The following is a 26,408-nucleotide window of genomic DNA, read 5'->3' as shown; positions in this document are numbered from 1 at the left end:
TCGTGTATTTATCCCAGTCAGGAAAGTGAAGCCTAGAGGTAAGCGTGTACTGGTTGATTAGTTAGGCAGTAGATGCCGAGAGGTAATACTGTCTAGGTAATAAATAATTTTCTCAGAGAAACCCTAAGTACTGAGTAAATCGTGTATTTATCCCAGTCAGAAAGTGAGGCCTAGAGGTAAGCGTGTACTGGTTGATTAGTTAGGCAGTAGATGTCGAGAGGTAATACTGTCTAGGAAATAATTAATTTTCTCAGAAAAACCCTAAGTCTGAAGTTGATTACAACCACAGAAGTGAGTTAGTCTTCTGTCTGTTATTCGAGTAATTTTTGGTTATTGACGTTATTTGCTTAGTTTTGAATTTTAATTTTAATTCTTTATCTTAATCTTTATTATTGATTTTCATAATATGATTTTTAATAAGTACTGTTTAAACCTATTGCTATAGGTAATAATATTTTTTACATTTAATTCAACATCTCTTGGGTACGATCCTCGGAATACTTCCCGGTGTTCAGTTGTAACACAAAAATATATTACAATTTGACCTGTTTGTTTGTAGATACCACATTGATTATATATATTTGCATGATTTATACTCAAAACGTTCGCACGTTTGGAGGCGATCAAGTTGTTAGCGACATTTCTAAGGAGGTTTCAGTATTGAATCTAAAATTATTTTTCTGCAATTAGTAGGATAAATAGGAACATTAAAAACTATAGATACGATATTTACTTTCTTTTTTGTTTATTAATTTTAAATTTACTAAAAGTACCAAAAATATTTTTTTCTGATTTCAATTTATGACTCGAAGTAAAAGCACTCCAATTGAGCCATATCCTGATCTGGAGAGACTGTTGAGATGCAACCATCAATTCAATGCAAAACGATCCACCTATTGTAACTGATTTACCTCGAGAGAATCCTTTACTTGATGATCCACTCGAACCACAAGCCCAGACCCAAGGAGAGCTATTGATAGCTCAAAGAACATTGCATAAGTAAGCACTACCAACACTAGTTGATGTACGAGGCAACATTGAACGACTGATGATCAATGTTAATAATTTTGAGATCAAAACGACAATGATTCAAATGATCCAAAATATATTTCAATTCTGAGGGAACATGATGGAGGATCTGAACAAGAACCTGAAGTGATTTCTCCAGCTATGTGACACTTTTAGATACAATGGGGTAACTGATGATACAATGTGTCTTCGATTATTTCCCTTTTCTCTATGTGACCATGCTACTGATTAGTTAGATTCATTAGAACCAGGTTCCATTACTACATGGGACGAATTAGCAGGAAAATTTTTACATAAATTTTTTTGGATTAGTAGATCCATTCAGCTTCACCGAGAGATCGCCAACTTCAAGAAATTTGAAGATGAAAATTCATATAAAGCTTCTGGCTGATTCAAGTCACTATTGAGAAAGTGTCCTCATCATGAAATGCAAAAGTGGATCCAAATGCAAATATTTTATAACAATTTAGACAACAATCTAACATCTTCTTTGGATGAAGCATCCGGAGGTGCTTTAATGAACCATACATATGAGTGAGCATTTGATGGCATGGCTATGAACTCGTATATGTGGCCAAACGAGAGGTTCACTTACAACCAAAAACCACAAGCAACGAAAGCCACCCAAAAAGTGGACACTTATCAGATCATTTTAGAGAAGTTGAACCAATTGGAAGCGACAACTAAACCGACCATTACGAAGTCGAACCAACACTTCGGGCAAAACTCGAATCATTAACCAAATGAAGTTAACTACATGGGTAATAAGGGTGGAAATCCCTATTCGAATATGTAAAAACCCGGTCAGAAGGATCATTCGAACTTAAAATGGGGAGGATCTCAAGGAGGCGTAAATCAAGTGCAAAATTGAGCAATTCTCCCTTTCCAACCTCCATATATACAAAGACCTTAAGATTAATCCATGGGGATCAACCATACTGTTTGAGGTGAACGACTGATAGGATAGACGGAGAGATCTAGTCAATAAAGATGGACATTCGAAAAGTACAATTTGATTGTACTTTAACTAGAAACACATTGACAGATTTCAAAGAAAGTATCCAAAACCTAATGAACCAAATGATAGAAATGATGAGTAACATGCAGAGACAAATTGGTACTGGAATCTCGAGCAATACAGAAAATGTTCCTCCGAATGAGGGAAATGAGCATGTAAATGTTATCGCTTTGCGATTTGGTAAGACTCTTAATGATATTAAAGCTAATTTTCAAACAGACGAGGATTTACAAGAATCTGTCAAGGAACCCATAGACAAAAAGAAACATGATGAGTCGATCGGACAAGTGGCAGAACTGGTGGCTGAGCTAGTAATAAAGAACTCCGCGATCACGAAAATACCATATCTGTCAAGGGTTGAGGACAAATGGAAGAGAGATGAAGCGAATTTTGTAAGTTTCTTGAACTTATTAAAATCCCTTAATGTTAATTTACCCCTGTTAGAACTGATCGATAAAATACTGAAATATGTCAAGTACTTGAAAGAAATTATGTCTAGGCATAAAAAAATTTAAAAGGGAGAACAAATTGACATTGACACCTCTTATAGTGCTATTATTGCCAAAAAAGATACCCTATAAATTGAAAGATCCAGGTAGTTTTACAATTCCTATAGAAATAGGGGACATTTATTTTAGTAAGGCCCATTACGATTTAGGAGCCAGTATTAATTTAATGCCCATATCAATTTATAGAAAACACGGATTAGGGGAGTTAAAGAACACTTCAATAACACTAAAATTAGCTAATAGGTCTTTAGTACACCCAAAAGGTGTACTTGAAGACATATTGGTTAAAGTGATGGATTTTATCGTCCTGGTCAATTTTGTAGTCCTTGAGTTCGAGGAAGATCTAGAGATCCCCATACTATTGGGTGCTTCTAGATAAACCAATATCTTGAGAAAAATGAATTAACAATAAAAATTGATGGTGAACTAGAAGTGTTTAAATGTGGCAAAGATTCCCAAGATAAGGGATTAGAAAAACAATTAAGGAATGGATGTTTTGCATTGTTCTATGTAACCCCTAGTTGCCTTAATTGAAGGTATGTTTTGAGTGTGATGCATGTAGGAAAACATGGTTTGTAGGAACAAGAAAATTGGAAGGATACAAACATAATAGACCTCCAATGGACGGAGTGCAATGATTGAAAAATGAATAAAAAGCCTACGCGGGATAGTAATAGGTTATCAGACGAGTCCGGTAGCCACACTTAATTTTAATCGTCACAAATTACCTTTGTAAATATTTAATTTTGTGTTTTCCAGATTTTTGATAATTGTAACTATGAGTTTTAATTTTTATTAGGATAGGAAATTATTTAGTTTAAGACTTCCTCTATATGCATAATAGCCCGATCTGCCACTCGTTAGCCCAACCTTAGCGTCGTCCCTCGGTGCATACTCTTATACAACCTGAAATAGGAAATAACTTTAGTAAGTTCATAAGAACTTAGTGAGATAATCATTAAATACATATTTCATTATATCAAAGTGTGATAGATGTTTTGCATGTCCTTCATGTGTCCTTTGACTTTTCCTTATTCTTTCTAGCGGTTACTTCACTAAGATTTCCTTTAACAAACTGTAATTACTCTTTTCTATTTTAGACCTTTGTCTTCCACTCAGTGTCTTTAAGGATTTATCTTCCTTTCATATTCATTAATACTTCACTCCACTAGGCTCCAGATTTGAGGTCCAAACTCAAATGACTGTTTCTTTCCTTTGAGCATACTATACTTACAGTCCCATCACTTTTTATGGCCCTTTTTAAAATCTTATCTTTATATAGTCCTTAACCACTTCGTTTTCCTTATTAGTAGACTTAAAATATTATTTCATACATATTGATTTTACCACTACTTTTGGGCGAGGTAGACTACGCCAGTACTTCACATAGAGTTTGCGCAAATCTTCCTTATTTTAAGGTATTATCTATACATGCCTATAACACATATCTTGGATTCTCTACCTATTCTGGAGCCCTCTAGCTTCACTATTTACTTCATGTTACTATGCAGGGTTCACCAATTCATTTAGATATGGTGTCTTTCTTTCAGAGTTTGCTAGATACTTAGTTCTTTCTACTTGTCCCATACGTTACCTCTTACTCATACCATACCTTTAAAATCCTATCTTTACTTCTCCTTTAGAGGACCATTCATGCCCTTTTTCCTAATTCCTTACACGCCACGCCATTCATTCAAAAATTTTCCTAAAGGCATTCCTTCATTTAAATAGTCGCAAATGCTTCATTTGTATTTGTTACAAGGGCTCTCCTTTATAGAGTTGCCACCAAGGCATCCTATCCTTAGTTTGCACCACAAAAGGCATTCCTTTTTAGATATAGTCATGAAGGCTTCTTTTACGGAGATTTCCACAGAGGCTTTCCTTTCTAGAGTTTGCCACAGAGGCTTTCCTTGGATAGAGAGCACCACAAAGGCATTTCCTTTCAAAGATTTGCCACAAAGGTGTTCTTTAAGAGGTTTGCCATAAAGGCTTACCTTTCCAGATTTTTGTCACAAAGGTTGTCATTTAATAGGTTCACCACAAAGGCTTACCTTTCCAGAGTTTTGCCTCAAAGGTTTTCCTTTAATAGGTTTGCCACAAAGGCTTACCTTTCCAAAATTTTTGCACAAAGGCATCCTTAAACAGAGATTGCCACAAAGGTTTTTCTCTTTCTAGTGATTTAGGTAATAGGTTTTTTCCTAGACTTACACTTAGTGAGGTTTGCCCTTCATCGTCCTGAGACATACAGAGAACCACATTAGGTTATAATCTTTCTTAAATTTTCCCATATGATGCCATAACCCACTAGTTACGGTCTTACACGGTATGGTCTTTTTTCCATATGATGTCATAACCAACCAGTTACGGTCTTACACGATATGGTATTCTTTTCATATTATGTCATAACCCACCAGTTACGGTCTTACATGATATGGTATTTGATCTACTGTTTAACATCACAGTAAGAATGTGCAAGTGTACACTGTCGATGCAAGTATAGTAGACAGATATGCATTTGCCGGATATCGATTCCACGAGGATAGTTGTCTTTTTTCTATCAATGTCAGTGCAATAAATAGATAGAAACGAGATAAATTGTGAGAGTAGTTGTCGAAGAAATAACTTGAAAACAATAAGATAAAATATGATAATGATAATATGGGATCCCTAACGTGAATATTCAACAGAATACTAAGTGCTTACAAGGTATAAAAGGATAGGTGATTGCCAATGCATGAAATTACAATGAATATCTTACCAAGCTTAACTTCTATATTTAATCTAAGAGTTAAACATGCACATTAACCACACCTTCCGATGATGGTAATGAAACACTATTAAGAACAAGTGGATTAAATTCCTATAATCCTCAAGCAACTTTTGTTGTCATGCTTGTTAGTTTGAATTGTCGTTGTACTTTCCAGTGTCAGTGACCACAATAATACTTCCATGCTAAAAACATTCAAACTCAAAGATTAAACAGTAGAAACAAGATTGAATAAAATAATATTTAACCTAGAAATCATGTGTACTTTCGTACAAACATGAAATAGAAAGTAATCACCATCTTTTAGAAAAGAAATATAAAAGAAATAAGTGGAGAGTACTATTTCTAAAAAAATCTCAACTTGATCTCTCAACTTCCTCTTGTGTCGCACTCAGGGCCCCTCGTCAAGAGCTAATCTGCATCCCTTTCACGTCGATTAACCCGTAGGAGGCTTAAGTTGCCATAGCTGAAAAGCTTCAAAAGATAGGTTGGAGAAGATAAATCCCCCCAAAAGCCTCTTTTTTTTTCCCTTTTCACGTGAATATTAATATTTATACAAATAGCACAGGTGTCGTTTCATCAGAATCATGCTACCTCTGTACGTACAAGTTAGTTGTACCAGACTGGACAACTCACACCTTTTTGTTCTTATCCAGATAGCTGTCAGGTGCGACGACGAATCTGGGCTCAATCTAGAAATACTCATGCAGCAACACCGGTACCAAAACATGACAAAATTAAGGATAAATAGGCTAAGATCCACTGAGTTATAAAATTCAATTTACTGAATTGAAAATGCTAAAATTTGTGCTAAAGATAACTAAATGGTGACAAATTAACCAATAAGTAGGGTGTTCTTTCTAGTACTATCAATATTCTTTCCATATGATGCAATAATCCACCAATTATAGTCTTACACGATATGGTTCTTCAACGCAATGGTCATGGACTTATCCTTTGAGAGATTTATCTTTTTAGTCCCAATAGACCCCTTTAACGACTTTGGAGACAGACACAGACTCTTCATACTTAAACCCATGTACTCATCATATCTTGGCTTACTCATAACAGACACATTAACACATTTCCATTATCCAGACATAAGCATCATTTAACATCAAAATTCATGTTTCATACTTTGACCACGAAACTTCATGTTATCCATACATGCATTTTCATAAATCTTATGTTCCTCATCAGAGTCATCACATCATACTTTACTAGTTTCTATTTCACAATTTGGTTACTTAGCATAGAAGTTTCTAGAAGGCATATTATGCATGCATAAGTCAGTTTAGGGACTCACTTGATAAGCTCAGAGGTAGTTTAAACTTCAAATCTAGCATTTCCTTGTGAAATGAATAGTTTAGGCTCCAGATTCATCATTCAGCCAGATACTACAGCCTCATATGCCTTGGTAAACAGAAACACTTTGTCTGAACCCATTCGGGTAACCTATATCATCACTTTAAACCCAGATGTATCACTAAAACTTATTTTTTCAAAGCATACTTACAGAGCTATGTTCTCGTGTCAAGTAGAGTGATGAAATGTACCTTGATGGGAGGGAAAATCACTAACAAAAATTGGGGTTTTAGACTCATCTTAGAGAGATGTTTCCATCTACTTTTAGCCCTAATTCTTAAGAAAGAAGATAACTCTCCCTTAACTTAACCCGAATGTCCTTTTAACTTAACTCAAGTCTTTATGAGAACTTAGTAAACGTCACATCAATACTGAGCTGTCTTATCCAAAATTTTCCACTTTTAAGAAACTTATCTGATTACTCCTTTAGCCTTTAACCCTTCTAATTCACATTCGATTAATTCCTAACCAGCACCTCCCACATTGGCTAGCATGGGATAGGATGTTATTCACTTTCCTTGAGATAGGCAGCATACACTTGAATGCTATATGAATAATTTATCATTCCTGGGGGGTTGTTCCCTGTATATAACTATAGATTGGATGTTGCAAACCTCTTCTTTAATTTCTAGGGATATATATATTGTTAGAAAGACGAAAAGAGTTTTTGTTGTTAATGTAGGACATTGTTTTGAGATTTTGTCCTTATAAGACACTTATGTCTTCATATCATCATTGATTCAATTGAAATATTAAATAGTTTTTGAAAATGTCTCCGCCGTGAATTATTAGTTATTTTCTGAAAGTCATCATAGTGTTTTTAGAGTGCTTGCAATGCCAATGCACTAATGGTTGACAATGAAGGCTGTGGTGGTCGGCGACTCCTGGTGGCAGTTTGGCCTCAAATAAATATTTATCGTCGTATCTGGCCAATGTTTGATTTTCAATGAAAGGTGGTATAATTAGTAACTGCAGTCTTTGAATTGATTTTAGCTTTTAAAACAATCTCTTCAACATTTGCTTGCCATGCCTTCCAAGGCCTAGCTAACAGTTTGGTTTGTTTTCAACTATTCTTACCATTGATACTGGAAAGCTTTACATGTAATGAGAAGAATGATCGAAATTTAAAAGAGAGATTAAAATGAATTTTAGTGCGAGCGACGTAAAAGGCCAGTTACATGAAAGCATTAAAAATATGATATTAAAGATGTTATTAAATTATTATATCAAAATTTGATCAAATTATTTATTATTATTTATTATATTATATTTAATGAGTCTTCATTTTGACCCAAAGAGTCATAAAATTTGATAAAAGAAAAAATCAAAGTTTTCAGATTCTAAATGAAGAGGAAAGGATCGAAGGTTCTTTCTTTCTAAATAATCGAAGGAAAATATTTTTCATAAACAAGGCTATTTTGACAATAGATTGAATCTTGATTCAAGGGTTAAAGTAACTGTAGAACTCTTTGATTTTACATAGGTGTAAATAAGTCCCTCCCTTGTATACAAAACATAAATATACCAACATAAAACTGTGCTGTGGGATTGAGAAGGGGAGGAATCGTTAATATGAGAAAATAACAAAAAGAAAAAACGTTTAACATATAAAAATAAAGAAAAGGATTTCGAAAATAATTTGCTTGCATCAAGAGAGGGGAAATGATTTCCTATGAGACTTCCTGTTCAGAATATACACCATGACTATGGTTCTGGTTCTGGTTCTGAACATTCGGAGCTTGGTCCTCTTCAAGCTCCTTTATTAGCTTTTCAATCTGTCTTCTATAAACAGGCATGAAATGATCACTTATCATAGTCTGGGAAAGCCGCAATTTACTATACAGGGATCTCGGGGTAAGGAAAATCCCAATCTTTGCCTCCATTGTCCTTTGCCTATCATCTGTGTCGTCACTTGAGCTGGGAGTATCAACTTCAGACTCCACCTCATCAGACTGAAGTGTAACTATATGCATTATCTTTCCAGCAGGGAAAAACCTGTGCACTTCCTTTGTTTCTGGAACTGAAGTATCCGACTGTCCCTCACCTCCAACCTCTGCAATGGCTGCCGCTTCTTCTTCCCTTATTTGGTTAACAACATCACCCTCATCATCTTCGGCTTTATCGTAAAGCTCATGCTCTAGTTGTTGCCACAACTCAACTTCATTCATGCGCTCATCATGCGTGTTGTGGCTAATAAGGTCCTCACCAACTTCCAGCTCAGCATCCCTATCACGATGTTGTTCACCATCCGAACAGGAATACACAATTTCGGAACTCCATTCAACTCCTGATGAAGACACAGGAAGTTCAATGGCTTCTTTTGTACTTGAGTTTATTGGGGAAGACGGTAGGAGAGGCTCAGACATTTCTGCTTTGTTGGGGCTAGATTCCAAGGTATTTCCTTCTTCCTCCGAGTTTGATCGAGCAGCTGTGCCACGATGACGGGGTCCAATACAAGACCAGGAGGACAGGTTTATGGTAGGACGTTTCCATGCTGCATGAGCCATGCTCTGCGCTCTTCTCATAACGACCTGTAAATCAAAATTCTAAAGAGAATTAAAAATTTTAAAAAGATCAAACACATGTAGCGACTCAAGTTCAGGTAGAATTAAGGCCGAAGGAGTGAGATAAAACTTCCACCACCAAAGCAGTTACCGCACTTCAAGATTTTGCTTGATAGGGTGGAAAGAAAACTAGAATGATGGAAAATTAAAGGAGAAAAACAGAAATAAAAAATATTTTCTTTCTATTGATATGCTTGATAAAAAAGATGAAAACATCGAAAGAAAAAAAAGCTCCATTTAGTTTCTAAAAGTATTTTCTATTCCATTTTAAAAATGATTTTCATTTTCTATTTTTGAAATGGAAACATGAACACATGTTTAGTACCTATTTTTTTATAATATAAACATGAAAAATAAAATAAAGAAATTCTACAACAGTATAGATTCAAACCAACGTACCAGATTAAATATTTGAAAAACTATTGAAATGAAGAACTTTTTTGTATTTATACGAGTTTAAATCAGATTCAATTCACTTAATGATAAAATCAATGTTTTATCATTTTCAGTTTTACAAAACAGTTTTAGTTAAAAATAATTTTTATCCTTTTCTAATTTTCTCATATTTCTATTTTTATTTTCCAAAAACCATTCTAAAATTTTCAATCAAAAACGTAATCTTCATTGTTCTCCATTTCCAAGAAAACAAAAATGAAAATGGTTTCCAATTTCTAAAACCAAATGGAGCCTAATTTTCTTTTCATTCATTACTTGATATAGTTGAAATCGTGGAAAGAAATTAAAACTTCTGAAAAATGCAGAAGTTAAAACAAACTTATGCCTGTCTTATTTTCTCTCACCCTATCATTCCAATTTAGTCTATCTTACCTTCTTTCCTCTAACTTTTCTTTCCTTTTCCACCAAACATACTCAGTTTAGGAATGAAAAAAATTTAAAGGTAAATTCAACTTGAAAAGCTATTAAGAACTAAACAACAGGATCTAGCAAAAATAGTTTAATGGTGAGGCAAGAACAGCGTTCATTAATTCAGCTACCTGTGTACCATTAGAAACTGGGCGTAAAATTGCCCCAGCCCCAGCAACTTTTGCTTTAGCACTGGCTATAGATGGAAGGCGAGAACCCAATGCTGAAGCCGATCGATAAACGGTACTCAGAATTCTTGTATGCTCAATTTGATTCCTCAGATCATTCAACCAAGCAGAGGCCGTCACCTGAAATAGAAAAAAAAAATTAGTTCATGATAATATCACATAGCCTTTAAGCAAATGAACTAGATACCGTCCAGAACAACATTTCAATGAAATCCTATTTGTTCCAGCTCCTAAAATCTATCAGCTACAGAAAGCCACAAATCAAGAAGAGGATCAATCAACCACAACGGGATGGGAGAGGAAGAACCAGAGAGAGGCAGACAACTGAAGGTGAGGCCAGTAAGAGTTCGCAAGCCAGCACTTATTTGCTATTAAGGGGTTTAAAATCATCCTAGTGCAAATTACTGTTCTTCTTTGAAAAGGAAGGCAATAAAAGCTTAAGGAGCACAACCATATCAAATAGAACATGTAAGATACTTCTGCTTACAGTAGAAATATCTCAGCATCCGTTTCTTTCACAAGGAATAAATATAATTTCTAGATAACCGATATCATTTACCTCAGCACGCAAATCATCTACAGAAGCAGCTGAGAATGTAGGCACTAAATCGGCTCCATTTATAACAGAAGTAATAAAATCAGTCCCCGAGTCTGCTAACTCCCATGTCATACAAGCAGCTGCATGCAGCACATATATGGTCAGTTCCATTACTATGTTCAAAGAAGAAGGTATCACATTAAACAAACATCCTAAGGGGATATGTCATACCATATTACAGCACAGATGTTCTATACAGGAGCATGTGAAGAGGCATCTATTCTTGAAGGCTAACACTAGATGAGAGAGAGAGAGAGAGAGAGAGAGAGAGAGAGAGAGAGAGAGAACAAACCTGGAGCAAATGTGACACAGGTAGTTGTTGATAACTCCTTTTGCTCCCGCAGCACATAAGTTAGAAGTGCACCAGTGCCTCCCCCCAATGAATGCCCTACAATCTATTAAATCAAATTCAATAAATCTAATGATTTCAGCAAATTTTGATAAAGTAGACAGGTTTAATATTTAAAAGGTTTAAAAGATCAAAAAACAATTTGATATTTTCACAATTAGCATTATCTAATTAGCAGCATTCTTGTTAAGCAAATATATAGACAGAAATTAGTTGCAGGAAAATTTATGGACATAAATTGCAAATTATGCCTTTACCTTGACCTTATAAGTTGGATGTTGACCAAGTGCTTTAATAAGACAAGGAGTGGCAAGCTTTGCTATCCACCGAGCAGCTGCTACCATTCCGCAATGTGCATAACCTAAAACTAAATCACTCACTCCTCCCTCTTGCACAACAGAGTGATGGAATGGAACTATAGCTCCAGTTGCAGCTGTCAGAGTATCCTTGATACTGTGTGTTCCACGAATTAATAGAAGAAAACATTCTGTTTTGTGGTCTACCAATATTGTAAATGCAGGCTTCAAAATCTGCAAGATTTCAATAAATATGATAATACTAATCATAAATTCAAAAGCACATCGACAGTACAATTGAATTACAATACCTTTGAAAATTAACTCCAATATTAAAAATATATATCACATACTTATCCAGAAAGTTGGGGGGCGACACAACTTACTCCTGCTTTGGGTTCTTGGAGGAGAACATCTTCCTCTGCATAACCAGTCTCCTCCAAAAATAAAGGAAATGGTTTTTTTGAAAAATGCCAACACAATGTCAACAAGTTTAACAGATATTTAAGTTCAGCACTTATATCTGGTCCTTTGAGCTCAATGCTATCTTTACCACCAAATACACTCGCAACATGTAAATGTCCCTGAAAAAAAAAATAACCATATTGTTTGTAGTGCCAATAATGGATACATCAATTTGACAACGAACTATTAAGAGTTTCTATAAACACTGCTTCATAAAAACATGAAAGCCTGATCTGGTGATTTGTTTACAGAATACAAGAAATTCCAGGAGGAGATATGATATCACATCAAGTTCTATAATTATCTCAATGCGATAAAACCAAAGCATCGTAGGGAGAAAATATGTTTCTGCCTAAGAACAAAAAAATACATGTACTGTAAAATGGCTTTATAAACATCAAATGAATTTGTCTTTGATGCTCATACTGAGATGCATTAGGTTTACAATGAAATGTAGTGTTAAGACATCATACAACTATAGCTGTTGTACAGAGGCATGATAGGTCTTGACTCCTAACTGTGAGAACTATGCATGGATTAAGTACAAAACAGATAATGACATAAAAACAAACCAAAATCCATTGCACTGGATTCAGCCTTTAGATTAAAAACCTTACCTATAAAGTTAAATCTCAACACAAAATTTGAACTGTAAATTAGGTTCATGATGGTAGAGACACAACAAAAGGATTCAGAATTCTGAACTCATGATTCTGATATGAACACTGTAATTAACAAGAAAGTCAAATGATAGTAGATTTAAACTAACTGGAGCAGAATCATGAAATTTGGCAGAAAAACTAGCATTAGTCCAACACCCATCATCTCTCGTATGTAAATGAAACTGCCAACTTCTTTAAAAACAACTTCCCCCACCCCTCCCAAACACTCGTATTCTAGTTACTAGCCAATCTGTTTTACAGTCCTCAAAACAGAGTAAATGAAACCAATAAAATAATCATGGCATCAAACATTACAGCAGCAATAAAAATCAAAGGATGCATACGGTACCTGCCTCTTCAATAAGAAGTTGATCCCAAATGCCAAATCTCCAATGGGCCACTTCCCTAGAGTCTCAGAGTATGTAAACCTAAGAGTTTCAGACAAAGTAGAAATCGTCTCTACCCACGTTGCAGGAGCTTGAATTAACCTATGCGAAATGCGATCAAGCCCTGAAGAAGGATTATTGGACAAATCACTTCCATTTTCATTGTCATCGTTACCAGACCTATCTGTCTGCAATTTACGATTCAATGTATAGTACAGAAGAGCAGCTGCACCAGCTGCGGTAGCCATAGTTGCAGTTGCCATGAGTTTATCCCTAAAATATTAAATAAAAGCACAATTATAATTACCTCAGAAAGCTTGTAATATCACATTCAAACATAGACGAGAAATATAGTCAATGCTTTCTAAAATAATATTGGAGAAAGGAGAGAGGACCATGATCTCCGGCATTGTAACCTTGTATTTGGCTGCTGGGAAAACTAAAGAGAAAGAAAGAAATCGAAATTCAGATCCTATTTCTAATAGCTAACATGCTTCATCGCAATACAGAGCTATAAACTTTGAGATATATCATCTACGGATTAAACGAAAAAAAAAAAAAAAAACCCCACACACACACAAACACACGGAATGTGAAAAAAGAATAAAACATGATAACCTAAACATGAGGAAAATCTGGGGGGAAAAAACCCTAATAACACGGCAAATCGGAATATTTAAAATTAACGAACCTGAGGAGCTCGATATTCACTGAAATTCTCCGATTAATTACGAAAACTACCTTCGTGTGTAAAGAAACCGATTGATTACTCGACGCATATTCTTTTATTTTATGTTTATTATTATTAGAGAGGGGGTGGGTGGGTTAATTAATGGAAAATTTTTGTAATGCCGGTTTGGAGTACACGTGTCCAAATTTAATTGCAGGGAAGCTAGGAAATAGGTGTTTTAAGAATTTTAACCGACCTTAGCTTAGCTATTAGGATTGTACTTTTCCAGTGTTGGTGGGGTGGCTTCAAAGTACAAGTCCGGATGCGGAATTTATTCAAGTGTAACTCGTCTCTATTGTTGGCCACACCTCGATACATATAAATCTATTTTCTTTTTTCTAATTATGTGGTTGAATTATATTTTTGGTTTAAATATACCAAAAGTCTCTATACTCTTTTAAATTTTAAATTTTAGTTCATATATTTTAATTTTGAGACATTGAATTTATATATTTTTATTTAAAATATTGGTCCTCCATTTAATTTTACCATTAAAATTAACAATGTCAAAAATAAAATAATTTTAAAAATAAAAAATATGAAAAAATAAAACTCATTAAAATTCAAATATATATATAAAAAATTCTAAAATTCAATGTTATATAAATCAAACCAGATAGGAATCGATTAGGGTATCAGTTCGATGAGACGTAAAAAATTGGTTGACTAACAAACTAGTACAGACTAGTTGAACTGAGCTTAAAATTGGTTGAATCGATAGTTGAACCGATTTTAAATTGACCTAACCAATTGGTTCCTAGAATAACCAGTACAACTGGTTCCTAGAATAACCAGTATAACCGGTTCAAAGCAAATAAATTATTAAAAATTTAAAATAAAAAATTATAAAAATTGGTTTAATTGACAGTTCAACTGATTTTTAACTTAGTTCAACCAGTCCCTGTTGATTCACAGGTCTACAAATTTTTAAAAATTTTAAACTTTTTAAGCCTTCAATATTTATAGTTTTTATCAATTTGGTCCATACCCTTCAAAAGTACATTAATTTTTTATAAAATTTTAAAAATATATTTTCTTATTTAAAAAACATAAATATTTTAAAAATATAATTTTAGTAAAAATAAAACTCTTTAAAATTAAAAATAAAAAATAAAAAATAAAAAGATTTTTTAAATATAAAAACTTTCAAAATTCAATGTAACCTAAATCGAATCGGATTGATTGGTTCAAGAACTAGTTGGGTATTGGTCTGATGAGAGATAGAAATCTGGTTAACCTAGAATCGGTACGGACTACTTAAACCGAACTAAAAAAACTAGTTGAACTCGCGATTGAACTAATTTTATAATTTCTTTAATGTTTTTTTTTTTTAGTAATTGATTTTCTTTAAACCGGATGGACAGATTGTTTTGGAAATCAATTGGTCAAACCAGTGTTGGGGATCAACCTGATTAAGCAACGAACAAGTAAAAATAGTGGAAGAAATTGAGAAATTGAATACACAAATTTAACGTGAAAAAACTCCTCCAAAGAGGATAAAAAGACCACGGGCAAAGATACTTTTACTATAAGGGCAAAAGAACAAAGAGTATAAAAGATGAAGATAAAAACTAAACCCTAAAACCCGAAAATAAAGAGCAATCAAAACCTAAACACAAAATTCTCCAAAAGTGTTATGAGTTCAAATATTTAATGGTTATATTTTCTAAGGTTGTAAAAGAGCCTATTTATAGGCTAAATTCATAGGTCAAATAATAATAAAATAATCTAGACTAATTAGAGTTTAACTGAAACAAATAAACAAATTTTAATTAGAAGATTATCTTTCAAATTTGACTGAAATATGAGGCATACTCAACAAAACTCCACCTTGACTCATATTTCCACAACGCCATCTTTGCCAAAGCCCACCACGGGCCTATCTTGAACTATGCAGGGAATTAACTAAGTCGAATCTATGCTTAGAATCTAAAAGACTTCTAGCCTTCGACTTGTGCACTGTCAAATCAAAACTAACCCAGGTCTAATTTTGAAGAGCACAATGCCCTAACTTTTCAAAACCCGCATCCAAAAGAGAATATTTCTTCAGTGAAACAGTTATACCTTTTTCCCTTCTATGACCTAGTTGTCTTCGCTCCAAATGAGTTGACTTCGACTCCATAACGAATGAGGGATGTCTGGTTTTACCGGTCACTGTAGAAACTTCAAGAATATAAAGACTATCAGTCCTTTTACCTTTTAACAAAACGAGAGCCCCACGAAACACCTTAATATTGCTCGACTCGATGTTTATTCTACAACCTTTCGAGTCTAAAATAGTCAAGGAGATGTGATTCATTTGTAAATCAAGTGCATTCCTGACATCTGAGAGTGTCCTAATCGTCCCATAGTGCATCCTCATTTTAATAGTACCAATACTAATTACCTTACTGGATGAATCATTTCCTATACGCATAACTCCACCTTCAACTGAACTGTATGTGGAAAACCATTCTTTGTTGGGACGCATGTGAAAAGAACATCCTAAATCTAGAATCCACTCGGACCTAAGCTCGGAGCTATCACTTGTTGACACTAAAAAGAAATCATCACCGCTTTAGTCAACCAAAATAGCACCAACTACATCTCCCTTATTACTCTCAGCAGCACTTTTATTTCGCAGTTTATAACAATCTGCTTTGGCATGAACTAACTTCTTACAATAGCGACACTTTTATCTCGCTTCTTTGATGCTACCAAAATGGAAGCTTACCTATCTGCCTTACTATCCAAACCAAACTTATTGTTAAGTTTATTTTTACTCAACCAATGATCTTTCACATCCTCAAACGAGAGTTAGTCTTTGCCATAAATCAGGGTCTCCCTGAAAGACTTGTATGAAGAGGGTAAAGAGCACAATAATAGCATAGCCTGATCTTCATCATCAATCTTAAATTCAACATTCTTAAATCATTCAAAAGAGTAATAAATTGACTAAAGTGATCTCTAAGAAGCACACCTTCGTTCATGCAAAATGTAAATAGACGTTGTTTCAACACTAAACGATTAATCAGAGACTTAGTTGCATAAAGAATTTCTAACATTTTCCACAAGGTGAATGAGATTTTCTCCATGAATACCTTCTACAATACCCTAATCGCGAGGCACAACTGGATTGCAAACATGGCCTTTTCATCAAGCTCTTTCCATTTTGTTTGATATAGATTCTTAGGCTTTTTCCCGATAAATACCTTTTTCAGGCCAGTCTGAACTAGAATTGCCATCATTCGAACTTGCCACAGATTGAAATTTGTGACACCATCGAACTTCTCAATGTCAAACCTTGTTCCTGCAATATATGAACGAGCTGATTTACGAAAATTGAACTAGCTCTGATATCACTTGTTGGGGATTGATCCGATTAAGCAACGAACAAGTAAAAATAGCAGAAGAAATTGAGAAATTGAACACACAAATTTAATGTGGAAAATCCCTTCCAAAAAGGATAAAAATCCATTGGTAAAGATAATTTTACTTTAATGGCAAAAGAACAAAGAGTACCAAAGATAGAGATAAAAACTAAACCCCGAAACCATAAAATAAAGAATCCTCAAAACATAAACACAAAATTCTTTAAAAGTGTTATGAGTTCTAATCTTTAATGGGTGTATTTTTAATGTTGTAAAAGAGACTATTTATAGGATAAATGCGTAAGTCAAATAATAATAAAATAATCTAGACTAATTAGAGTTCAACTGAAACAAATAAACAGAGTTTAACTGGAAGATTATCTCTCAAAATTGACTAAAATATGAGGCATACTCAACAACTGGTTTGAAATAGGTTTAATTGTTGGTTCAACCAGTTTGTATCAGTTCGCGGGTCAACCGATTTTTTGCTTTTCGTTGGACTAATACCTCAAACAGTTCTCAATTCGACTGGTCAATCTGATCCAGTATAGATAACATTGAATCTTAGATTCTTTTTATATTTTAATATCTTTTTTATTTCTTATTTTTAAAGTGTTTTCAGTATTTTCATAATTTTTTATTTTAAAAAATTTATAAATTTTATATTTCTTTATTTAAAATATGAAAAATATATTTTAAATTTTTACGTACTTTTAATGGGTAATAATCAAATTGACAAAAAAATGTAAATGTTGAGGGTTAAAAAGTTATTTTACCTTTAACACCGTTAACTTTAACGAAAAAATTAGACGGATGGATCAAGAATTTTAAATAAAAAAGTATAGAGATTCAATGTCTCAAAATTAAAATATAAGGACTAAATTTTAAATTTTAAATTTTAAAAGAGCACAAGGACTTTGGCATATTTAGATTTATATTCTTTTCACATTAATAGCATTTTTTTTCATAGGGTTATTGGTAAAATAAGTCCTTGAATTTTTTCAAAAAAATTAATCAAACTCCTTCAAATTTTTTGCACCCAATTAAACCCCTGAACTAACAAAATTTACCAAATATGCCCTTTGAATAATATTGACCATTAATATTTAATGACAATGCGAATGTGGCCGTTAACATACGTCATGTCAGCATTTATTGTTGATGTGGGAAAAAATATTTAAAAATATTTTAAAATAATTACATAATGAACTGGATAAATTTTTGTCCAAGTTCATTTAAATCTATATACTCATTTGTCTAAATTTATTCTAGAATTATAAAAACATAAAAATTTATAAAATTTAATATTTTTAAAATTTTGTATAAATTATTAAAAATAATTAAAACCATGAATTTGTATAAAATTTATGAAAAACAACTTATTAAAAATTATAAAAATTTAGAAAAGAATAATTTATAAAAATTATTAGCAATTAATTAGAAACCATAATTTTTATAAAAAATAAATTACTTTTAAAAAAATTTAAAATTATTTCTTCATTTTGATTAAATTATTTAACTTAACTAATATAGCTTGATAAAATAAAAATCGAGAGGCAAAAATTAAGCTTTATTTTTATTTTTGATATAAGTTTTATGTTCGTTTTCTTTTTTAAATTTTAAAATAATAAATTGTTTTTATAATTTTTTGTAAAATTTTATGATTTTTAATTAATTTTTAATAATTCTTATAAATTTTAATTTTTAATAGTTTTAATGATTTTATTATAAATTTTATGTTTTTTTAAATTTCAAAATGTATTGGGACAAATGAGTGTCTAAGTTCAAATAAACCTAGACAACAATTTATTCGATTCATTTTGTACTTATTTATAAAAGTCCGTATATGTTTATTTAGGTTTTTTTTTAAGTTCAAAAGCTTAGAAACCTTTTCATATTAATACCAAAACAATTGTCGGTTAAATTTTTGGTTCAAAAGTTAACGGTACTAAAAAACATGTGACACTTATAACTAATTAGAATGTGTGATATGGCTTGTTATATTTATGAGCATTTGGTACACACGAGTTGTTATATTTTTTTGAGTTTAATGATGTATGAGATGTTGTGACCATTTGGTACATAGATTAATGATGTATAAGATGTTGCGACCATTTGATACATTGTGCATGACTTGTTATATTTATGACTTTTAATGATGATTTCGTTCAGGACTATTAAAATGCATGTAGATTGAAAGATTATTTTCAACCACTAAGATAATAAAATTTTGAATTAAGTGGTATATTTTACCTATTTTGCTTGTTTTGGTTGTGTTTCAAAATGTCAAATATGTTGGTATAGTTTTGGCTTTATGTCTTGTACATTTCGATATATTTTGGAGCCTAATCAAATGATTTTTTTTGGCCTTTTTTTTTAAATATTTTTGGGTTGGAAGTTTCGGTACCCCATACCTATGTACCAATACCTCTTGACTAAGTATCAGTACTGAAGCCCCTAGTTTAAATACATTCGAAGTTAGTAGTTAAAATTTTGAAACAAGAGAGGCATCTATTGATATAAGGCACCTTGGTATTGGTATTTGCACTCAAGTATCAACACTAAATTTGGAGGATTGGTACTTTGTGACTTTGAGGCCAAAATTAGTTGAAAATTGATATAACTATCAGTACTTTGGTCTCAAGTATCAAAACTTGGCTCATAGTTTGTATATTTGGGCCTTTGAACTTTGTTTTAAATTCATTTTGACTCTAGTTTTTGATTATATTTATTCATGAATGCTTTAATTTATGTTAAAACGAGTATTTTATGAAATATAGATCCATCATTGTCACTCTAGTGATTAATGTAGGGCTCTTTATTCTATCAGGCTTACAAATCAGGTAAAGGGTATTACAACCGACTCATTAGCGTTGTCGCCCTCCACCTTGCAATAAATCATAAGGATAATATGAGGAAAAATTAAACTTTACATCACGCATGATTCCCTATAACTCTTCCTTAAGATCATTTTCAAGATCCCTGAATAGGCAACAAGCATCATTTGACAACCACAACACTAGCTCAAGCCTCAACTTTTCCCCGGTAAAAAACAACAACAACTCGGATTTTGGAGCAATATTTTCCCATGATAACAAAGACAAACACAATTCCATTATTATCTGTAGAAAGGATGGGCCAACCTATTGTACAAGCTAGGCATATCCTTGTTAAACTAGCCATGGTAAGGCTTTAGGAACTCCAATAACTCATTGTGGTTGCCTCAACACTAATAGAAAATTGAAAAAAACTATTAGGATCTAGTGTTCTTAGTGTAGTATTTTCATCTATATGTACTTGTATTTTTCGAACAAATTGGTTTAATAAAGTATCCATCAGTTTCATTAATATTTTTGTATATTGACCTCAACAGGTTTTGCATGCAAAGCAAAAAGAAAACAAATATTGATTCACTAGTTATCTAACATTTAACTAATACTAAGTGATATTACATGATCGGATTGTAATACGGAAAGACAACTGATATTAGTAGATAATCTAAACATGTCATTAGTCTAATCGGAATTGAGTAAATCAATTTAAAGACTAATGTCATCTATCAAGTCCAATTGGGGAGATATCTTGTCTTAGATATCGAAGCAGATGAATCCTAGAAGATAAAGACATGAATGTGACTAACTGGACTAACAATACATCAAATAAGACTCAAGTAGAATAGATCCTAGATCTATTTATGGATTTATTCACTTGTGACATTCATATCATGACATACATTAATCCTGAGTGGATGATGGACTATGTATGCATGACTCATATACATTTATGTAAATGAAAGCCTGAGTTTAAATAGATAAGAAACTGAAAGCTGGTACATTGGGTATACGACTTCTGCAATATGTAGTATTATTCCACAAAAGTGGAATTCATAGCCCAATAAAGGGTAAATCATACCCTCTCATCAGATTTACATGATAGATGAAAAGTAAATGTGATCACGAGTCATTCTCTTTGTGATAAGTGATTTAATTACTATGTGATAGTAACTGACTTTTCATGAAGGAATATATACTGGTTACTATGAGATAAAATACGATCATATTGGGAGAACAAATTTATCCCAGAGAGATTATAAGGATAACACACTTATGATAAGGTAATTGGACGAGCGCTTATTGAGTAGCTTTTGTAATGGTATATAATATGGGAGAGCTCAGTTACGATACTTTAGTGAAATGACTTCATGACTAAATAAGGTTGTAATTAATAGACCTAAAATTGAAACTTAATTACAAATTATTTGAGCCCTAATTATATATGTCCAATCGATTCCTCTACTAGCTTGAGATAACCAGAAACGAATTGCACGTAGAAGCAATAATATGAAATGAATGAAAATGATGAAGTAAGAGATAGATCGTATGTATCACTATTGTAGTGAATGTGTTTTCTCACTAAGTACGAAAGATGACTTGAGAATTAATTTAAGTTCTTTAAATTATTATTTAATTAAACCATAATCAGTCATTATGAATTTGTTGAATAAGGAAATTAAATATATTTCCTCATAGATTCTAATATGATAAAGTTGCTATGACTTTAACAGAAGTATAATTGAGTTGAAAAAATTATTTAATTAAGAACTTAAATTAAATTAATAGATAATATTTTGGGTAATAGAAAATAAATATTGAGTTTGATAAATTATAAGTGTTGGGCAAAAGTTCAGGAAACACATATAATTGGACTCAATACATGAAAAGCCTAATAAGGTTATATAATATACATAGGGGTGGCAATCCTAGTGAGTCATAAAAGGGTGTCGCCGCCCATAGCTCTTCTACTTAAATAGAAACTCTTATTCGACCTTATTCGAATATAACTCTTATGTTGATTCTCTATAAATAGAAACTATGTGATAAGCAATTTATAACACTTCTCAATCGTTGTTATTCTATAAGAAAATTGTGACAATTTATTTTAAATAATAAATTTTATTTTCTAAAAAAAACATACCTCGACCGTTAATAGGCTTAGCCAGGGCATTTATAACACAACCCAAATAAGCCTCACTCACTGGTATCTGAGCAATTTTTCCTGTTGCTTTTATAGAACTTCCCTCTTGTATCATCAAACCGTCACCCATTAATACAACAACATTATTTGATTCCAAATTTAGGGCAATGCCTATAGTACCCTCTTCAAATTCTTCAAATTCACCTGCCATTACTTTATCAAGACCATGAATACGAGCAATGCTATCGCCCACTTGAAGGACGGTACCACTATTTACAATCTTTAATTCTCTATTATATTACTCAATACGTTCACAAATAATATTACTAATTTCGTCGAGAGATATTAACTTTCCTATTGAAGTTAATTAAAAGTTTTCATTCTATAATTTGGTTTATGTTGCTCGAACCCACACTTGAAGCAATTCGTGGTTCGAGGATAGTAAGAAGACTGCTTAGTTGAAAACCAAAATCGACTTTAGTCTGCCTCTTACAAAGAACATGTATAATTCCAGTTGAGTTTATTACTATAAATAACATAAACGACTTGATTTAAAAAAATTAAAACTTTCGCTGTACCTAAAATAATAATTTTCTAAATAAAATTTTTCAACAAAAACATCATTGAAGGTAGCACAACCATACACTAGAAGCTTCAACTTGTTGACTCAGATATTCAAAACCCTCTTCTACAAGTTAAACTTCAATTCAAAGCTCATTTACATGCCATGCAAAAGGAAGCAAGGAAGTTAGCCTAACTCTCATGTAACGTTTAGTTAGCCATTCCCCCTATTACATGGGTAATAGTAAATCATTTTTTTGGTTTAAATACTTGCTCTGAATTCTATTCCATCTAATGGAATATTCAACAAAACCATGGAATGGTTATTTTATTTTAAGAACACATCCTAGAATATTGAATAGGAATAAAAATTTTAAAATCATTTAAACCTCCATAAACCTTCACTACCAATTTTTTGTTATTAATTTTCATATAAGTTGGTATCTTCATGATCGTTAAAAGAATGTAAATAAAATAGATAAAAATTGTAGGACAAAAGGAAAAATCTTCTAGTTTTCATGAAATTTCTTCTTCTGTTGATGAAATTCTGATATAGTTAAAGAGACAGTAAAAGAAGAAAAAGGAAAGGGAGAATTAAAGAAATAAAACATATATTTTACTAAATAGAGAACTAAAGATGAATATGGTGTAATTTTGGATTTGAGAGATAGTGACAACCGGCGGAGGGCGGTGGAGCACTACAGGGATGTTAATTGGAATATGGATATAAAGGACTTTTTGGGTTTATTTTCATTTTGGTGAAGAACATTGTTAAATGAGAGAGGGAGAAAATAAAAGGAGGGAGAAATGTTTTGAAGATAACAAAAATATTTTTTATTAACTTTATGTTTTAAATCTAATATATTAAAATGTAAGATATAATATATTTATTAGTTTTAAATATAATATATTATTTAACATAAATTAGTTTTATATTTTATTATATTTAGTATTACTTATGATAACAATAAATAATTTTATTTTTAATAATAAAATATTATTGTTATGTATTAAATCAATATTTTACATTTTCTAATTTAATAACATATAATCTATATTTAATTATAATTTATGAAAATATTTATATATCTTTCTTTTAATACAACTAGCATGATTCTCAATCTTTGTGTTGGGTTGATTATTATTTATGTTAAATTATGGAGTAAAAATTTGAAGGTTAAAATATACTCTATACACTTTGCACATTTGAAATTTAATCTCCTACTTTATTTTTAGAAATTTAGAATCTCTACTTTTTAGATTTAAAAATTAGGTTCAGTTGTTACCACTGTTAAAATTCTTCTATTAAATTCACTGATTTGACATTTTAAAATTAAAAAAATCACTCGGTATTCATGTAAAGATAAAAATAACATTGAAAATGTTTATGTGAATTTTGTACCACTCTATACCCGACTCAATTTGCTGTGTCCGAGCTACAGTGTGCCTCATTCGTTGCTGGAGCAATTACAAACTATTAGGATATGAATACACACCAACGATAATACAAATACAAAAATTATAAGCAAGCAATGCAATAAATACACAATCCTAGGGTTTATATGAGCTTACGAAAACCTTGAAGTTAACTCGAGATCAAATCAGGACTGAATTGTAAAATTTCAAATTTCAAAGTTCATGTTGTGAAGTGAGGAAGCTCCTCGTCACGACGTGACATATTGTTATGGCCTCATCATGATGACGGGGCTCCTCGTCACGACTTGACATACTATTCTGTCCTCGTCACTATTGGATCTGTTACCCTAAGTGTAGTATTTTTGTCTAAGTACATTTGTAATTTTTTTAACAGATTGGTTAATAAAACTATTCAGGAATTACATTAATAATTTGTATATTTTCCTTACATGGTTTTTGCATGCAAAGAAAATTAGAAGCAAATGTTGCTCACTGGTTGTCTAATGTTTAACTAATCTTAAGAAAAATTACGTGGTCTAATCGTAATACGAAAAGACAACTTGTATTAGTAGATGAACCTAAACATGTCATTTGTATAATCGAAAATGAGTAAACCTATTGAAAGACTAATATGTCGTCTATCAAGTCCAATTAACGAGATGCCTTATCTTAGGCATCGGAGTAGACGGCTACCAAAAGATAGAGACAGAGATGTAACTAACTAGACTGACAGTACATCAGACTGGACCCAAGTAGAATAGATCCTAAACTCGTTTATGGATTTATTCACTTATCATTCATAGTGTGAGATACCTAAATCCTAAGTGGATGGTAGATTATGTATGCATGACTCGTACACTTTGATGTAAGTAAAAGCCTAAATTCGAATAGATAAAGAGCCGAAAGCTAGTGCGTTGGGTGTATGACTTCTATAGTATGTAGTGTCATCCACAATGGTGTAATTCATACCCTGAGACATGGGTAAATGATATCCTCTCATTGGCATTACATGGTTGATGAAAAGTAAACGTGGTCACAGGTCGTTCATCTTTGTGATGAATGACTTGATTAGTATTTGATAGTAATTGACTTTCATGAAGGAAGATGTAATGGTTACCATGAGATAAAATGGGATAATATTGGGAGAACGAATATAATCTCAAAGAGATTAAGATATCCTATGAGGGTACACACTTATGACAAGGTCATTAGACTAGCACTAGGTAGATGCTTTTGTAATGGTTTGTCGTTAGGGAGATATCAATCATGATACTATAGTGGAATGACTTCATGACTAGATGAGTTTATAATTAATAGGCAAAAAGCCGAAACTTAATTATAAATCATTTGAGCCCTTATTGCATATGTCCAATTGGTTCCTCCACTAGTTCATTGAAACCATAAATGAATTGCTTGTTTGAATCGATATGAACATAATGAATAGAAATAGAGAAATCAGAAACATTCAGGAATGATTATGATTTTCTCCGAAATGGATAAATGCAATCATTTGGGAATGAATGTAGGTTTCTTAAAATGAAAATGGAAATGAAAATGAGAAATGACACATTTGCAAATGTACATGGATTACTTAGAAATGATTGGAAGAATGAGTTTGTGTTTTTTTGTAATAATCTCCACATAGGATTTGTTTATGCAAGGTATTGTTTATGGACCTTCTCCCACTCAAAATTTTTGTAATCATCTCTACATAGGATGTTAATTTCGTTATTTTAGAATAAAATATGTGATCCAGAAATTAACATAAAAATTTTTGTAAAATTATTTTCTAACAAAACTCGAGAATTGAGACAAAAAAACATGAGCCTAAACCAGAGGGTGGTCGATGGTGGTCTGACAGAAAGAGACTGGTGGTGTTCCAATGGCGGTCGGCGGTGGCTGACGGTGGGTTGACATCAATAACTAGTGGCAATCCAACGGTGGCTGACGATAACCCAATTTTTCTTGATGATGACTCGGTAGTGGTTGACAACGACGATTTTAGTGGCGGCCTGGTGGTGGCCGGCTTTGACCAACAATGGTGATGACATGGTAACAACTATAAAAAGATGGTGATGATAGAAACATCAACCGGTACTGCAGTAGAAGTCCGTGGAGGCAAAATTGAAGACCTAAAGTATGCTTTGGGGTGAATTTTGTAATTTTATTATTTTCTAGGATGGAATCATGGAAACTTTGGTAGGTCAGAGTCGTTTAATTTTATACTTTTATATTTATGAGATAAGCATGATGATATTTATATTACTACTGATGTATGTTCATGCATATATAAGATAAGCATGCCATATAGTTTAGG

General features: G+C 32.5%; 1 protein-coding gene across 2 annotated transcripts; it reads right to left on the bottom strand.

Moving 5' to 3' along the window:
- Positions 1-8,104: 8,104 nt before the first annotated feature.
- Positions 8,105-13,908, bottom strand: LOC105773778 (uncharacterized). Of its 2 annotated transcripts, XM_012595892.2 has the most exons (9): positions 13,752-13,859; positions 13,456-13,499; positions 13,024-13,333; positions 11,934-12,131; positions 11,509-11,781; positions 11,195-11,297; positions 10,864-10,982; positions 10,248-10,424; positions 8,105-9,219 (listed from the first exon to the last, which is right to left on the bottom strand). In XM_012595892.2, the coding sequence occupies exons 3-9, from the start codon at positions 13,321-13,323 to the stop codon at positions 8,359-8,361; spliced, it is 2,031 nt and encodes a 676-aa protein (XP_012451346.1). In that variant the 5' UTR covers positions 13,324-13,333; positions 13,456-13,499; positions 13,752-13,859; the 3' UTR covers positions 8,105-8,358. The 2 variants fall into 2 exon arrangements, with proteins under 2 accessions (XP_012451346.1, XP_012451345.1); XM_012595891.2 differs by lacking the exon at positions 13,456-13,499 and having other exon boundaries at positions 13,752-13,908.
- Between the last annotated feature and the right edge of the window lie 12,500 nt (positions 13,909-26,408).

The sequence above is a fragment of the Gossypium raimondii genome, chromosome 6 (assembly GCF_025698545.1).
Source record: "Gossypium raimondii isolate GPD5lz chromosome 6, ASM2569854v1, whole genome shotgun sequence".
NCBI lineage: Eukaryota > Viridiplantae > Streptophyta > Magnoliopsida > Malvales > Malvaceae > Gossypium > Gossypium raimondii.
This window is presented reverse-complemented; position numbering and strand designations above follow the sequence as displayed.